The sequence below is a fragment of the Siniperca chuatsi genome, linkage group LG10 (assembly GCF_020085105.1).
Source record: "Siniperca chuatsi isolate FFG_IHB_CAS linkage group LG10, ASM2008510v1, whole genome shotgun sequence".
In the NCBI taxonomy this organism is placed as follows: domain Eukaryota; kingdom Metazoa; phylum Chordata; class Actinopteri; order Centrarchiformes; family Sinipercidae; genus Siniperca; species Siniperca chuatsi.
The window spans coordinates 619,739-636,386 of record NC_058051.1 but is presented as its reverse complement, the minus strand read 5'-3'; the positions used below and the strand labels follow the sequence as shown (position 1 = coordinate 636,386).

Here is a 16,648-nt window from a genome sequence, read left to right as displayed (position 1 = left end):
TCATGGGAAAACTTTTAATACAAAGTGACAATGTAAGGAGGAGATATTTTAAAATCCGATTTCAGCACAGCTACAGTGCGGAGCTCTTATTTATTGTAAAACACGCTGTCCGATGTACGACCTACTAAATGCGTTTTTCCGGTCCTTCCAGCGATTTTGATTTTGTCAAACGTGACGGTTGTACCATAGTCCCTGAACGCAGCATGACACAACAACGAAGATGGCGTGTTGTGGAAACTGTTTGTGTTGCCAGTGTTGCTGCAGAGAAGGAGAGACGCGGACACCAGAAGAACTGGTAAAGAAAGATATAATAACTGGGCAAAGCGGGGATGTCTTGATTATTTTATGGTCACATTTCTTTCCCGATCATGTCTCCTGGGTCTCCTCGGTGCCCCAGTCTGGCTCCACCCTGCGGCGCACTGACTGTGTTCTGCTGTCATGTAGCTCTGCAAGCCACAGTGACCTTACATCCATTACCAGTGCATAACCAGCTAGCAGCCTGAAACAGGCCGTTATTCTCCTTACAGTGTAACTTCGTCTCAGGGGGATATAGCCTGTTGTTTTTCCTCATGCGCACGCAGGGAACCAAACCCCTTGGACCAAACTCCGTTTAGAAATCGTGCAATTTTGGGCTTCCTCTCCTATTTTAACAAAGCTACTTAACCCTCCTTTACACCATTTAGAGGCTATACTTATCAGAATCCCTCCTTCAATCCGGCATGCACCAACAACTTTTCTATTTGAGTGCCCCGTTATAACAGTCGTCTTCCATCCAAAGAAGTTCAGGTTTTGTTAAATTAAAGTGTTTTGCTTGGGATATTATCAATAAATGTACCTGAAGGGAATGTCATGTCTTGGAGCTATGTGAGCTATTTTTGCAAAATAAGTCAACTTCAGATTTGACCGAATTCTGAATGGAGTCTGGCGTGGTCTTCTAACTATGCGAGAACGGAGATAAACTTGCTTATTACTGGTTAAACTGTGTGCAGAACTCTGTGTAGTCTCCATGTTGTGAATGAATCTGCATTCAGCCATAGACTTGTCGTTTGTGGCTGGCTTCGCTGTCTGTATTCTGATTATACTGTGTTTACAGTATTCCTCTTTTCTCCCAAGACAATCCTTGGGGAAATCCGAGATGAAGAAGACGAGATTCTGCCCAGGAAAGACTATGAGGTGAGAGATCTCCAGCCAGCGCTGATGTGTTCGTGCTGCCCTGGTACAGTCTGACCCAGGTGATAGTTACACAGTATTATTTGCTTTGGCTTTGACAGAGTTTGGATTATGACCGCTGCATCAATGAGCCCTATGTGGAGGTTCTGGAGGGGATGGACAACAAGGTAAGACAAGTCCAAAGTGTCTTTTGTGCAGATGGGATCTGCTTTGTGTGTCTTCACCTGATTGGACGTCCAGGCGGTGAGGAATCGTCCGCACTTAAACGTGTGCTATATTTGACTGAGGATCCACACAGGGCCCCTGATAGGAAGGTGTGCTCCGCTCCGTAATAAACCTGGTGTTTCACAAAGGGCCGGTGTTATTCAGTTACAGAATTAGAAAACTGGCTTCTAATATGTGATTTGCGGACAGCACCGGTTTCTTTTATTCTTACAGAAACCTCAGTGAGCAGACTGCTGATCTGAGGCGCGTATTTGAATGGCCGAAGTTCAATAAACTTCCACTCAGTGTTAAGAAGAGTCACTTCATTTAGTTATAGATCACGTGAAAGAGCCACTGTAACAGGATTCCTCTGAGAAGCGAAAGCTACTCAGGTGGCGTGTTTCAGAAATCTGGACTAATGTACAGAAACCCCAGGTGCTCTGCCGATATCCTGTCTGATGAAGCTGAGAGTGAGCGTCCACTCGCAGCAGCGTAAAATGGGGACGTTTGTATTTTAGAATTGCAGTTTACTGTTGAATTTGCTCATCTGCCAACAGAAAGCCAAAAAGTATGAAGCCGTGCGGTGGCTGATGATGTTTGCCATCGGAGTCGCCGTGGGTCTGGTAGGTGCTTCTGAGATATCTGGGCTTCTTTGCTGGGTCCAGCACGTTGCAGACGTTCGGATGAGTGATGTCTTCCTGTCTCTTTCAGGTGGGCCTGTTTGTGGATTTCTTTGTACGCCTCTTCACTAAAATCAAATTTACCGTGGTTGGTGAGTGTATCCTTTAACACGCTGAGTTCACTCATGTCATAACATACACGGTACAGATACTCGGGCTGGCTGCAGATCTCCCTCCAGCTTCGGTCTCTGGAGCCCGCAGGCTTCGTGGTGAGCGCCAGAAAAGGCCGGCTCTGGTTGGTCGTACCAGCCAACACGCTGTATATACAGATGTATCTGAGATAGCGGCCGATAATGTCGGCCCAGCAGGTTTATCAGTCGACGTCTAGTCTGGATCAAACCCAGGAAAGTGCAATAAAAAGCAGCTGCAGAGGACAGCTACAGCGATCCTCGACTCCTGGGAAAGAGTTTCCCAGTATGACTCCGTCAGCAGTCGGCCTCACGATAAATGACAACAAGCTTCCTGTTCCTGGAAGCAGCAGCGAGTTACCTGAATGGGGAAGATTCCAGGTAGGACGGGATAGGATGCCAACTTCCTTCACATGCAGCTCCAGTTCCAGAAAACGTTGTAGAGTTATGAGAATGATGTTGTAATTTACAGAAAATGACTCACAATATTCAAACATGCACACCTACAGCGATTCTGTGAGGACAATGTGGTAATATTAGAGGAATTAATTGTAATTTAACAAAGTGCACAGCGTGCAGCAGCTGCTACAGTAACGTTGCACAGCAGGCTTTATCAGGATTGCCCTCAGTGCTGCAGGTTATTCTAACTTATCTGGACGCCTCCAGCTGTGGAGAAGTGCAGCGACAAAGGCTGCCTCCCCCTGTCTCTGCTGGAGCTCCTGGCGTTCAACATGACCTTCGTCTTCATCGCCAGCGTGCTCGTCCTCGTTGAGGTAAGCCGGCTCAGATACGGGAGCTTTTTCCTGTTCCCGTATTTAATGTGTGTAACTGGAACCTGAGCTACAGATCTCGCCTATCGACCCTTTAACCAGGTGAAGGCGGTAAACGCAGTTACACTGCAGTGTGTTCGGCTTGTTGTCATCACTTTACAGGACTGAAGTTTTCAGAGTAGACTGTGATACGTTGTTTGAATCATGTGACGACGCTAACGTGCTGCGTCTCGGTGTCCTGTTCCCAGCCAGTAGCCGCAGGTTCGGGGATCCCGGAAATCAAAAGCTACTTGAACGGAGTGAAGATTCCTGGAATCGTCCGGCTGCGGACGTTTCTCTGCAAAGCTGCCGGCGTCCTGTTCAGCGTGGCTGGAGGTGAAGTGTGACAGGCCCAGAACCTGCAGAAAGGTTCATTCAAGTGTGTGAACGTGTAGTTCAGATGAGTCTAAATGTCCGTAACGAGGTTCCACAAACACCGAAACGACACGTGAGTACAGCTGTAAAGCAGGAAGCGATCGTACATGAAGTAATGCCACGAGCCTCCGTGGCAGCTGCGGCTTCAGCTTCAGCATCAGGATATGATGCCGAAGATGAAATAAAGCTTCAGAGCCACCGTTTCTGTGCAGTGCTGGTGACGGGTCAGGGTCGGTGGGCGGAGGTGGGTGGAGGTGCCTCTGACTCTCTGTGTGTCCACTCAGGTCTGTTTGTGGGGAAAGAAGGTCCGATGATCCACAGCGGAGCCATCGTGGGAGCCGGCCTTCCCCAGGTACATCACCCCGAACGCAACACCGACGACCTGAGTGTGCTTCTCACGCTGAGGCCGAATTCCTTTTTATACTCACAGTATTTAGGTCTGAGCTGTTAGGGTTCACATGTCTGATTATATCTACACATATATATATATATATATATATATATATATATATATATATATATATATATATATATATATACCTGTATTTAACCAGGAAGAGCCCTTACCCTTCACAGACAGGACCAAACACTACCGAATGTTATATTAACCACAAATTACTACATAAAATAAAACGAGAGCAAAAAAAAGTCCATCTGCTTAAACGTAGGAGAGGCTGTCTGAGAGCGCGCCGTTATTCTTCATTGTATGATTCATTGCATCGAGACGACAAAGACACTTTAAAGACAGAGTTGTTGGCGAGCGATCAGCAGGCTTTCCAGCTCGCCTCCCACGGCGGTATTCAGGTGTGGTCCTTTATATGTGGACGACCTGAGCTGAACTGGTTCGACGTGTGGTTGTGTCATTTTTCAGAATACTGCTGAAATGACTGATTCCAGGCATAAGGCCTTTAGAGGAAGTCCAACATATTTCCGCGACCAGTTAGTGAAGTCATGTACTTTTCCCAGTTCTCTGATGCGGAAAATGTTTTTAAGATTCCCCGGCAGTACTCTGTATCTCAAGTCTTCTTCCAAGGTAATCCAAGCAGCGTCTCTGAACAGGGTTTGAGTCGGTCCAAGCTGAAGTTTAGCAGCAGTGAAAAGAAGAACTCATGTGAACTTGAGAACATACCCGAACCCGTAGACCCGGGGCCATAAACATACAGAACTAAGAGGGACACGACCCCGCGATGGGCTTTATTAACAGACGTCAGCTGATCCACACAGAGAGATTCACAGCTGAGTGTCTTAACTTGCCCTGAGATGTTACAGCCTGCCTGTGGCGACAGAGCACCTTCCTGTTTCTCGAGATCAGCCGTAACCGACACCATCCAGGCACTCGCACTTCCTGTAAAACGGCGATTATAACGATGATGATAGATGATTGTTCTTTCTTTCAGCCCGTCCGATCAAATCAAACTGTCGCTGTCACCATAACTAATTGTTTGTGGATTCATTTGGCTCAACTCAGCTCGACTCGCCTTAATTGAATTTGATGTAATATGGCTTGAACACGTGAGTGGACTTGATCTAAAATGACTTGACAGAATTGAATGTGATCTCCCAGGATGCAGTTGGATTCAGCTGTTAAACGGTCCAGTCGCTGATGCATTTGACTCGTGCTGTGGCCGCGGTGTGCTCATCAGATGTTTTCTCCCTCTGCCAGTTTCAGAGCATCACTTTCAAGAGGATCAACTTTGACTTTCCCTACTTCCGCAGTGACAGGTAATACGCGCTCTTATTAGCAAAACGCTGCACGCAGTTGGAAGCGTAGCTCACCGCGTTGTCTTCACTGTTCTTCAGGGACAAGCGAGACTTTGTGTCGGCGGGTGCTGCTGCCGGAGTAGCTGCTGCCTTCGGTGCTCCTATAGGTGGCACCCTCTTCAGTCTGGAGGAGGGCTCCTCTTTCTGGAACCAGGCCCTCACCTGGAAAGTGGTACGTCACCTTATTCAGTGAACACCAAGAGCGCAGAGGCATTTAAGTTCTTCCTGCGGACTCCGTAGTTGTTGCGGCTCTAGTTGATGGCAGTGCCGCTCGGTCCGGTACTGTGGTCCAGTGTTCTTTGTAGGTGTAGCACGCTGGCCCAGGATAGATACCCAGTGGAGCAATGGAACTGTGTTAATGCATAGTCACAGCTAATGATGCAGGGGTAGTAATGTTGTTAACGCCCAGTTCGTTCATTCATTCACTCTGTCAGTGTAATGTCACTGAATAAGAGCTGTGGCTCAAGAAGTGTGAGCAGCCATCAGCAGAAATCTCATCGCACCGCCTCAGTCTGCCAGTGACAGCGCTTTGCTATGCAGTAGTACGTACGGAGCACGAAGTATTAACCGCCGCGTTTGATTAACCGTTTCCCTTCCTCAGCTCTTCTGCTCCATGTCGGCCACTTTCACCCTCAACTTCTTCCGTTCGGGGATCAACTTCAGTAAGTGGGGCTCCTTCCAGCTGCCCGGTCTGCTCAACTTTGGAGAGTTCAAGGTAAAGAGTCTGACCATACAAGTAATTCTAACTCACCTCTTCAGGACTGCGTTTAATGTTTGATTTAATGTCCGGTGCCTTTAGTGTGTTTTAGGATCTTTTTATTTAACTAGTTGTTTAAAGCGTCTTTGAGTATCTTGAAAAGCTCTGTACAAATGAAATGCGTTGTTATTATTCTTCTTCATTATCAGCCTGATATAACACCAGTTTAACCTTTTGCAAAACTCCTTGCTCATCAGTGTCCAGATGGAGATAAGAACTGCCACCTGTGGACAGCAGTGGACCTGGCCTTCTTTGTCCTGATGGGGGTGGTGGGTGGCCTGCTGGGGGCGCTCTTCAACTGCATGAACAAGAGCCTGGCCAAGTATCGCATCAGACACATCCACCCCAAGGCCAAGTTCATCAGGTGATTAACAGTCAGACAGACGGTCCCGCTGTCAGTCAGACAGACGGTCCCGCTGTCAGTCAGACAGACGGTCCCGCTGTCAGTCAGACACGGCGACTGTCTGAAATGCAAGCATGTGATGAGAGAAGCCGATCTGATCTCCGCACTTTTCCAGAGTTCTGGAGAGTCTGCTGGTCACCATGGTGACAACGGTGGTGATATTTACCGCTTCCATGCTGTTGGGCGAATGCCGTGACCTGTCCTCCCCCACAACCCACAACACCACGGTAAGTATCAGCTGCTTCCTCCAAACACCGTCACTGCAGCAGCAAACACCGTCACTACACCGTCACTGCAGCAGCAACCACCGTCACTACACCGTCACTGCACCGTCACTACACCGTCACTGCAGCAGCAACCACCGTCACTACACCGTCACTACACCGTCACTACACCGTCACTGCAGCAGCAAACACCGTCACTGCAGCAGCAAACACAGTCGCTACATCAGCAAACACCGTCACTACACCGTCACTGCAGCAGCAAACACCGTCACTGCAGCAGCAAACACAGTCGCTACATCAGCAAACACAGTCGCTACATCAGCAAACACCGTCACTACAGCAGCAAACACGTCACTACAGCAGCAAACACCGTCACTGCAGCAGCAAACACCGTCACTGCAGCAGCAACCACCGTCACTACACCGTCACTACAGCAGCAAACACCGTCACTACACCGTCACTGCAGCAGCAAACACCGTCACTACACCGTCACTACAGCAGCAAACACCGTCACTACACCGTCACTGCAGCAGCAAACACCGTCACTACACCGTCACTACAGCAGCAACCACCGTCACTACACCGTCACTGCAGCAGCAACCACCGTCACTACACCGTCACTGCAGCAGCAAACACCGTCACTGCAGCAGCAAACACAGTCGCTACATCAGCAAACACAGTCGCTACATCAGCAAACACCGTCACTACAGCAGCAAACACGTCACTACAGCAGCAAACACCGTCACTACAGCAGCAAACACCGTCACTGCAGCAGCAACCACCGTCACTACACCGTCACTACAGCAGCAACCACCGTCACTACACCGTCACTGCAGCAGCAAACACCGTCACTACACCGTCACTACACCGTCACTGCAGCAGCAAACACCGTCACTGCAGCAGCAACCACCGTCACTACACCGTCACTACAGCAGCAACCACCGTCACTACACCGTCACTACAGCAGCAAACTCATCCAGGGCTTATTGTCCCAACTGGTTCTCCGTCATACTGTGGCCGGTTTGACCGTGAGTGGGTTTGAAACTACATTCCATGTGGTGTTAAAAAGGTGTTCAAGGTCCCGGCAGAGACCGGCAGAGACCGGCAGAGACTCTCTACATTCATGTATTTATTGTCTCACAGTAAGATGAGTTTTGTTTTCAGCTGTCCAGCAGTGAGGACATCAACTCCACCATCCGCCAGTTCTTCTGCACCAACAAGACCTACAACGACATGGCCACGTTGTTCTTCAACCCACAGGAAGCTGCCATCCACCAGCTCTTCCACCAGGACGGTGAGACGAGCACACACACACTGAGAACAGCTCGTTTCAGTTTCATTTATGTGTTTGTGTGTTTGTGTGTTGTTCTACTGGGGGTCCAAGCACCAGCGGTGGGAGTAGGAGTATTAATGTCATCATTATAAGGGCTTTGTGTGTTGTGCTTTATATTCACATGCTCTTTACACAGAGCTGCGTCTCGCGGTAAACCCATCTCTGTACGATATATCAAATCACGTTTATTGTCACGTGCACAAACGTGCACGGCCGGGGTTCGAACCGAGGTGGTGTAAATTATTCAAAGAACACCTGCCTCCTGTTCTTCCCCTCAGGTACCTTCAGCCCCGTGACTCTGTCAGTGTTCTTCCTGCTGTACTTCCTGTTGGCCTGTTGGACGTACGGCGTGTCTTTACCCAGCGGGCTCTTTGTCCCCTCGCTGCTCTGCGGGGCGGCCTTTGGACGTCTGGTTGCCAACATCCTCAAAGTGTAAGAACAGTGTCCTCTTAATGATCTCATGTCCCAGGTTTGGCTGTCCCCCATTCCCATTGGCTATCAAACATCACAAATGTCAAAATGAGTCAGAATTGTATTCCTTTTAGCAAATTATCCTGCACACGTTACCTGCTGCGTCAGTGAGGGATTGAAAATCAGAACGATGCCACACGACACGCTCATTCAAAGGGAAATATAAGGGGAATATTGGAAATGTTAGAGAAACAATGAAAGCCCAAAATGACTAAACAGAGATGTGTCCAAGCCCGGGGACACCCCTGCTGCTGCCCTGGTGGAATCTGCTGACTGGATGGTTTTCACTTCCTCTGCTGTCGCAGCCGGGCTTTGAGCTCCTCTCAGCTGACAGTTAGCCTGCTAGCACACGCCCGCTAGCTGTGGGTCACCGCACACACTGACCCCAGCTCTTACCGTGTGTCTGTCCTCTGTTAGGAAACTGGGAATGGACATCTACTCGGGGACGTTTGCTCTCATCGGAGCCGCCGCCTTCCTCGGGGGCGTGGTCAGAATGACCATCAGTCTGACTGTCATCCTCATTGAATCCACCAACGAAATCACATACGGGCTGCCCATCATGATCACTCTAATGGTACGCTGTCGTGTTATACATTTCCACCACTGTGTTATTTCTTTTTCATCTGATTTCACTACACGAGTGTTGAGAAACGAATAGATGTTGATACGTTCAGTCGTGTGGATGATACAGTGATGGATCTCCTGTTGGGGAATGGTTTTGTGCTGATTATCAGGTTGCCAAGTGGACGGGAGATTTCTTCAACAAGGGCATCTACGACATCCACATCCAGCTGAGAGGAGTGCCGCTGCTGGAGTGGGAGACTGAGGCTGAGATGGACAAGTAAGGTTTGATGTTGAACAAACAAGAGGACTCTGTATCTGTGCAGGTGCAAAGCGCTGGTCTGCGTCAGGTTCTCGTCCTCACCTCGTCTGTTTTATTCTACACTGTTCAGCTGGTCGCACAGAAAAAAGTCTAGTTTTATTCTCATGATGGCGTAATTCTTACCAGCAACTGTCATCCGCAGCAGCTAGCAGCTAGCAGCTGTGCTGAGGCCTTCTCCTTTACTCTGGTGACTGTTTCAGCCACCTGAAGGCAGCGGGTTACTCGTCCATCTGTGTTGGTCTGACACGCTGAAAACACTGAAAACAGTTCAAAGTCAGTCAGACCAACTCCCCCGGGACCGTCTGTCCCTGCCAGTCCTCTCCCGGTGTCTCCATCCAAAAGTAGCAGGTTACCGGGGGCAACGACTGCACACATCATCGTCTTTTTACCAAAGTGGCACAGTTTTAGTTACAGTGCAGGTCGGCGCGAGGCTGTGATGATCAACATGCACAGAGTTTATAAATGTTACAGATCGATATGTTATATCATATAATAATAGTTTCATTCCCAGTCTGTCAGCAGTTATTTTCTCATTACCTAAAACAGGCAAATTATATTTAGCATCATTGTGAATAACATCGTCAGTAACCATGGTGACGTCTGGATTTTCATCCTGTCTAGAAAAGTGACTTCAGGGTGTGTTTGTCATCTGTGTTTCCCTCATCTTTCTGAGGCTGACAGCCAGTGATATCATGGAGCCCAACCTGACCTACGTGTACCCCCACACCCGGGTCCAGTCTCTAGTCAGCATCCTGCGCACCACCGTGTACCACGCCTTCCCCGTGGTCACCGAAAACCGTCAGAACGAACGGGACTTCATGAAGGGAAACATCCTGGTCAGCAACAACATCCGCTTCAAGGTACGTCCTGTGCCATTTAACATTTTTAGCCGTTAAAGCGCAGCCTCGTGTCCGGAGGCGGCTGGAGGCCGAGAGGAGGACCGGTCAGCGGGCAGGAGTGACCAGGTGTAACCAGTAGATGGAGGTAGAGGTCTGGGTGTCGTGGTCTGCTCCCTCCTCTACAGGGACAGCCTAACTCCACCAAGCGGCGCTGCATTTCAGTAAAACTGGAACGTGTAACGAACAAAGGCCACTTCCATGTCTGTCACTGAGGAACGGCTCGTTAATCTGCAGAATTTAAAACGGGGTTTGGAGTTTTGTCCCGACGAGTGTAAGAGTGAGAAGCAGCGACGCTGTGGTAACATGACACCGTGTGAGACATTAGGACTGCTTTATGGCAATATTGGATTGACAGTATTTTTGTCAGTGCGAATAAAACACTGGATTAGACAAAAGCAGATGTTCTGTCTGTTTATCTCTGAACGGTTTGTTCTGTATCGTAATATATATACTGATGCTGCAGTGTCAGAAGATTTGATCCGTATTGCATTCTGACTCAAATGCGCACACATAGAGACAATCAATTACTTCTTCAGTGAAATCGATCAGTGAGAAACACTTTGTTTTAGTGGCTCAGCAGGTGGCAGGTAATAGTTAATGTGCTGCTGTTCATTTAGGATTTCCTTGATTATGTCAGTTTGAATGGATGCAAAGTTTTGCTTCAGCACAGCAAACTGGTCCATCAGTGGAAACTCTCTGTCGCACGTAGAAGTCCAGTGTGCTTTCCCGCGCGGGGGAACAGCGGCGGCGCTGCCAGTCCATGAAGTCGTACCCGTCCAGCGAGCTGAGGAACGTGTGTGACGAGCAGAGCGCCGTGGTGGCGCCGGCAGAGGAGGGGGAGGACCTGCTGCAGCAGATGTTAGAGAGGAGGTAGGACAGACACACTGCACTACCCGCTGAAGCTCCGTGTGCTACCTGTTCAGGTAGTCCGCCTCCTGTAATCGGTGTGTTGTCGCCGTCCCCCTGCAGGCACGCTCCCTACCCCAACCTGTACCCAGATCAGTCTCCCAGTGAGGAGTGGACCATGGAGGAGCGCTTCAGACCGCTCACCTTCCACGGCCTCATCCTGCGCTCCCAGCTGGTCAACCTGCTCATCAGAGGGGTCTGCTACGCCGAGAACCAGTCGGTCAGTCTGTCACACACACACACATGTACACACAGGTACACACACACACACACACACTCTCACACACACACACACACACACATATATATGTAAGAGTCATTTCTTGCGTATGTCCAACTGAATGTCTCCCTTCGGGGATCAATAAAGTATTTCTGATTCTGGTACCGTGCATCACAGAGCGCCACTCAGCCCAGGTTGTCCTACGCAGAGATGACTGAAGATTACCCACGTTACCCTGACATCCATGACTTGGACCTCGCCATGCTCAACCCCCGCATGATAGTGGTACGACCCTTTTAGACCCTGAGTTAGAAGCTTTTCGCAGTGAAACAGAAACTCAGAGTTGATCAAAGCGATGATGTTCCCTGTGTCCGCAGGACGTCACCCCCTACATGAACCCGTGTCCCTACACAGTGTCTCCCAACACCCGCATCTGCCAGGTGTTCAACCTGTTCAGGACCATGGGCCTGCGGCACCTACCTGTGGTCAATGCTGTCGGAGAGGTGAGTCGCTCTCACAGCAGGGAAATAAAACCTTTGCTGTCGCGTTTCAGCCGCTCACGCTGCGTCTGACCAAACGCTTGTTTCTTCTCTGCCTTCTCTTTCAGATTGTTGGAATAATCACAAGACACAATTTAACCCACGAGTTCCTTGTGGCCAAACTGCGACAGCACTACATCACCATCTGACCCGACCGCGGCCGTCCTGCTGTCCCCCCAGCCCCGGACTCTGCTCGGCCCTGAGCCTTTTGTCTCTGTCCATTCCTAACAGCATGTAGGCATTCCCAAACACACACAGGACATTCCCAAACACACACAGGACATTCCCAAACACACACAGGACATTCCCAAACACACACAGGACATTCCCAACACACACAGGACATTCCCAACACACACACTTTCTCTGTGGGACAGGAGGTTGTTCAGTTTATTTCACTCGAGTCTTACATTTTCAGTGTTGAGTTGGCGGCCTGCGAGCCTCTGGCCTCAGTGGCCGGACTGGACCCGCATAGTGTAGGTGCCACAGAGCCGTATTTGACTTTACCAAGTTCTAGAAAGTTCAGAAGAAGTTTCAAACGTCACAAATATCCCCCAACGATCCATGCTGCCATTCCGACGCTTCCGACAGGCACCAGAGGATCTGGTGACGCGAACCTCAAAGTTAGAGCAGGTTTCTGTTTTTAAGCCAGGTGAGCACGATAGCCTCGTCAGCAGCAGCACACTCGAGCTGGTTGATTATCGTATTCATGGACGTCCACACAGATGACGAGCAAACCGGTTTATTATTAGCTCATCGACTGCTGTTTCTGCTGGTTGGAGACACAGCTGACCAATCAGAGCTTTGTAGGCAGAATTCGGAGTGAGGAAGTCATCGTCCTACATAGCTAGCTAGCTGAACGTTAGCTGTTTGAATTAGCTTGATTGTTTGAAAGAGTGACAGCCACTCACAGTTTGAAGTCCGGACTACAACAAACTACCAAAGTGAAATATCACTTGCAGAGGTTTCTTTACTACCTTCGTGACAGAATCGTTTGTTTGACCTTTTCGTTACGCTTTTATCGTCGTCGTCACTGTAGCACTTTTTATTTGTGCCTGTACGTTCTGATTGGCTGCGTGAGTAACTGGAATATATGCACTAAGAGCCGGCCGGCGTGCCCTCGCGGCCTGCGACTAAACTACACCTCAGCAGAAGGGTTTGCTTAGCGACCACGTCTCTTCACTCCAAGTTGGACATACAGTAACATTTCTAACCACTTCAGCAGGCTGCACATACATTAGCGTCGTTTTGCACTTCTGATATGTTGTAATATTTTCCCTCAGCGGCTCAGTGTTAGCGTGTCAGGGCTCCGAGGACGGACCGCAGGTCTGACGGCTGTTCACCGACGTTTTGTTACGTAAGAGAGAATTTGAAGGACTGGATTTAACTGCAAAAATCCTGTTTTAGTAAAACTAATGTCTAGAATATTTGACGTTAGTCGTCTGCTAGCAGATACTCAGCAGTGTGCTGCGGTCCGTTGTCCTGGTACATCGTTTCAGTGTCATTTCTAAAAATGTGAGTCGGAGCGAGTGAAAGGAAGCGGGATGGACGTAAAGTCCTCTGTGTGTCAGGGGGATGGATCCTTAGAAACCACGATGGCACATATACGTACATTCCTCATTTGTTTCTTGTCTCTGCTTGATGTTTTATTTAAGAGATTATTTTTTATACAGTTTTATTGTTATGATTTGCTGCGTGAGCTGCGAATAATTCGGTGCGTCTCTGAGTGGATAATGTTGTTGTTTAAAGTCTAGGCTTTGCTCACTTGTTATTTTAAAGTGATTGTTTTTATGTTATCCTTTCTGAATTCTACATATGGCACGGCAGGTGGTGTGCAGATATGAGATTAAGAGAAACTGGACTACTTTGTGACCTGTGTGGAGATTTAGACGGCGCGCTGTGCTCCTTTAGGAGTTTGTAGTTTGTCCTGATGTAGAGAACTGGCACTCGGCAAACAAGCTGCAGCCATGGAACAAAAAAGCAGAGAGACCTCTGTCTTGTGCCTTTACACGTTCAAATAAAGGTCCTTCTGTTCTGTCAATCATATGAAGTGTCTGCGTGTTTATTTATGTAATGAAGATGAGGCTGTACGTACTAATCTACTCTGTGTGTTCACTAGAGCTGACAGCATCGGCTGATTCATTGATTTCACGATCAACAGAAAAAAAACTGTTTCGACTGTCGATTAACTGATAAACATAATAAGAAAATAATCAGCAGATTAATCGCTGTGATGAATCTGTGATGAGACTTCATGGTTCATGCTCCCCTCAGGATGAACTGTAATCACTCTGCTGATCATATTGTCTCCAGACATTAATGATGAACCATGCTGCCTTAGAGAAAAAAGGATGTGAAGCATAAGTTTATACTTGTGTTTCTAAGTTTATGTGACTGAGAGTTTCTGTTTTGCTCTGTAGGTTTGTAGGAAACAATCCTGCAGAAATTTAAGATTCACAGCAAAGCGTGTTGACGGAGCGGACGGAGAGTCCAGAACAGACCGCTCCTCCCTTTCACACTGACATCACTTGAACAAACTGTGTTAACTCCTTGTCTGGTTGGCAACCAAGCTAGCTTGCTTGCTAACTGGCTAACTGGAGTGCTGTTGTGGCTGACTAGCACTAGCATGTTCCTGCTTGGCTCGCCCTGCAAGTGGAACTACATCACCAAGCAAGATGGACGGAGACATTTCACGGTGCGGCTTTAAAGTGTCTCATACCGGCCTTCATCACAGCAGGAAAAGCTCAGGCGTTGCTAATGACATCATCATCAGTCCCAGTAAGCCATGACACCGTGACCGTCAGCCGGCACGAGCAATACCTGGACCCCGAAACTGAAGCAGCTGAAGGGAACGCAGCCGTCGCTCAGTTGATTATTTCCGCCTGTGGAAGTCGAAATGTCTGCTGTAACGTTTATCCAGGAAACTGACTTTTACCACGACAGGACAACAAAAGCCAAGTTGGATCAGCTGAAGTTTCCCTGAAGCTTGACCATCAGTGTGTTTTGTGCTGAGCTGTGTGGACAATGATGTGTGACAGGCCTGGGAATCTCATTATAGCACGGACAGGTGCACCGGCTTTCACCCATCAGCGGCCGCTGACAGACCTGAGACCAGCAGATTCCCCAAACAGCTCAGGTGCACTTCAGCATTAACCGGTTCTGACACGAGCGGCGCAGAGGCCTGGACTGACTGCTGACTACATCAGACACAGTTCCCACTGTGAACACTGGGTGTCACTGTCACTGCATGGGAATACCAGTTGCAGGAGACACTCTGCAGCAGAGCGGCCGGCTGGGCGGCGTGATGACGAGGATCTGCAGGTGCTCTCTGAGGTCTCCGTGTCAGACATCTACAGTTTGGAAATGTCCCCAGAATATGTGAGCAAAGCTCTTGTCTGAGGACAGTGAACCGGAGCAGCCAGACCCTCACCTCCCTGGTCAGCGCTGCTTCAGCACCTGGCGGCTCCTCAGTCCGAGGCCCAGCGTCACGAGTCACTGCTGAGATTTAATAGCGATAAAATCCTCTTCCTGCAGTGTTCAGACTCACTCATGAAATGTTCTGCCTTTGTTTTGCGTGCCTGCCTGTCTGTGTGCTGTCACGGACGCTTGTTGTTCTTGTTTTTGTCATTTTAATGATTGCTTGAACTCTCAATGCACGTGTACGGTACGTCGGTTCCCTTACAAACAAACTAAGAAAGTATCTTGTATATTCGCTTCATTTGGCTAACGTCACCTCAGTGTTTTCGGTGCGTTAGGCCTGCGTTTCATCATCAGTTTGTAGTTTTCAGACCAACAGGAACGATGTGTAAAACAATCAGAATTACAAAGGTGACGGCAGGACCAAAGCTGAAGGTGCTCAGAGACACACATGAAGCCACAGCCAGAGAACACACGCTGCCGCGGTGTTGGTGGCCATTACTGCCAGTCTACTGCCGTGAGACTGGAGTCTCTCTGTCTCTTTGGACCAGGTTTGAAGACTGAAACGTCTTCCTGTCACTCAGCTCCTCAGCAGCAGTGAGCATATATTCCGCTTTCTGTTCCAGCTGCTGGAAGCGACCCCGAACACTCAACATCACGATGGGAGCTGGTGATATTTACGAGAGGCTCGTGTCGTGCAGCCTGCGCTGATTGGACGTCACGCTGTCATTTACCTCGACTGAATCCAGCCAGTGACAGAGCGTCCCCTTTAACCTGTGGGCTGATGGAGCCCCGTCTCTCAGACTAGCAGCTCTCTGTCATTATACTGGATCAGCCAGATAAGAGTAAACCCTTGGCCCAGCTGTTAGCAGTGAACAGCCATCACGACTGCACTTCACTCTGCTGGGAAGGTGAAACCGTCTCCGTGTGTTCGAATCACACACAGGAGTGACCTAGTGGCTGCTGGTTAATGAGATCCAATGGGAGTTAGGACGGGGGTTAAGATGGTACGCCACCTCCAGCCTCCCACGCAGTATCTCACCTATTTGCTTCATCGTCTCCTCTCTGGTTTCAATTCGCAGCCCTTCCCCTGCAGCCCCCCGCCGACCTTCATCTCCTACAGGAGCACTCGTCACTTTCAGCTCCTGCAGTTTTGTCTCCTTCACATGGTCCGGTTCAGCTCAGAAGCGGTCCTCAAAGTGTGAGTCACGTGATGCCGAGTACCTGCTTCCACTTTCAGCTCGTGAACTCACTCACGTGCTTTTATTCCAACACGCAGTTATGTGATTGATCGCTTCGTTAGTTCAGTTCACTGACAGATGGCATACACTATCTGTGGTTATTGATCACTGATGATCACATGACACACTCTGTCAGTAACATCTAATAATATCTTTCCATAACAAGTGTGTGTGGACAACAGTCCGTACATTTCAAGTGTAAGCATGGAGCAGCGACACTAACTAGCT

At 48.9% G+C, this 16,648-nt stretch overlaps 1 protein-coding gene across 2 annotated transcripts; it reads left to right on the top strand.

Moving 5' to 3' along the window:
* The first annotated feature begins 57 nt into the window (after positions 1–57).
* On the top strand, positions 58–13,806 carry clcn6 (chloride channel 6). Of its 2 annotated transcripts, XM_044212808.1 has the most exons (23): positions 58–295; positions 1,114–1,173; positions 1,272–1,337; positions 1,932–1,997; positions 2,086–2,152; positions 2,849–2,955; positions 3,201–3,327; positions 3,651–3,718; positions 5,030–5,088; positions 5,167–5,299; positions 5,729–5,842; positions 6,082–6,248; positions 6,403–6,514; positions 7,676–7,805; positions 8,123–8,276; positions 8,733–8,889; positions 9,050–9,156; positions 9,872–10,058; positions 10,807–10,967; positions 11,067–11,223; positions 11,401–11,508; positions 11,601–11,726; positions 11,831–13,806. In XM_044212808.1, the coding sequence occupies exons 1-23, from the start codon at positions 221–223 to the stop codon at positions 11,909–11,911; spliced, it is 2,589 nt and encodes an 862-aa protein (XP_044068743.1). In that variant the 5' UTR covers positions 58–220; the 3' UTR covers positions 11,912–13,806. The 2 variants fall into 2 exon arrangements, with proteins under 2 accessions (XP_044068743.1, XP_044068744.1); XM_044212809.1 differs by lacking the exons at positions 5,030–5,088; positions 5,167–5,299.
* Positions 13,807–16,648: the final 2,842 nt, after the last annotated feature.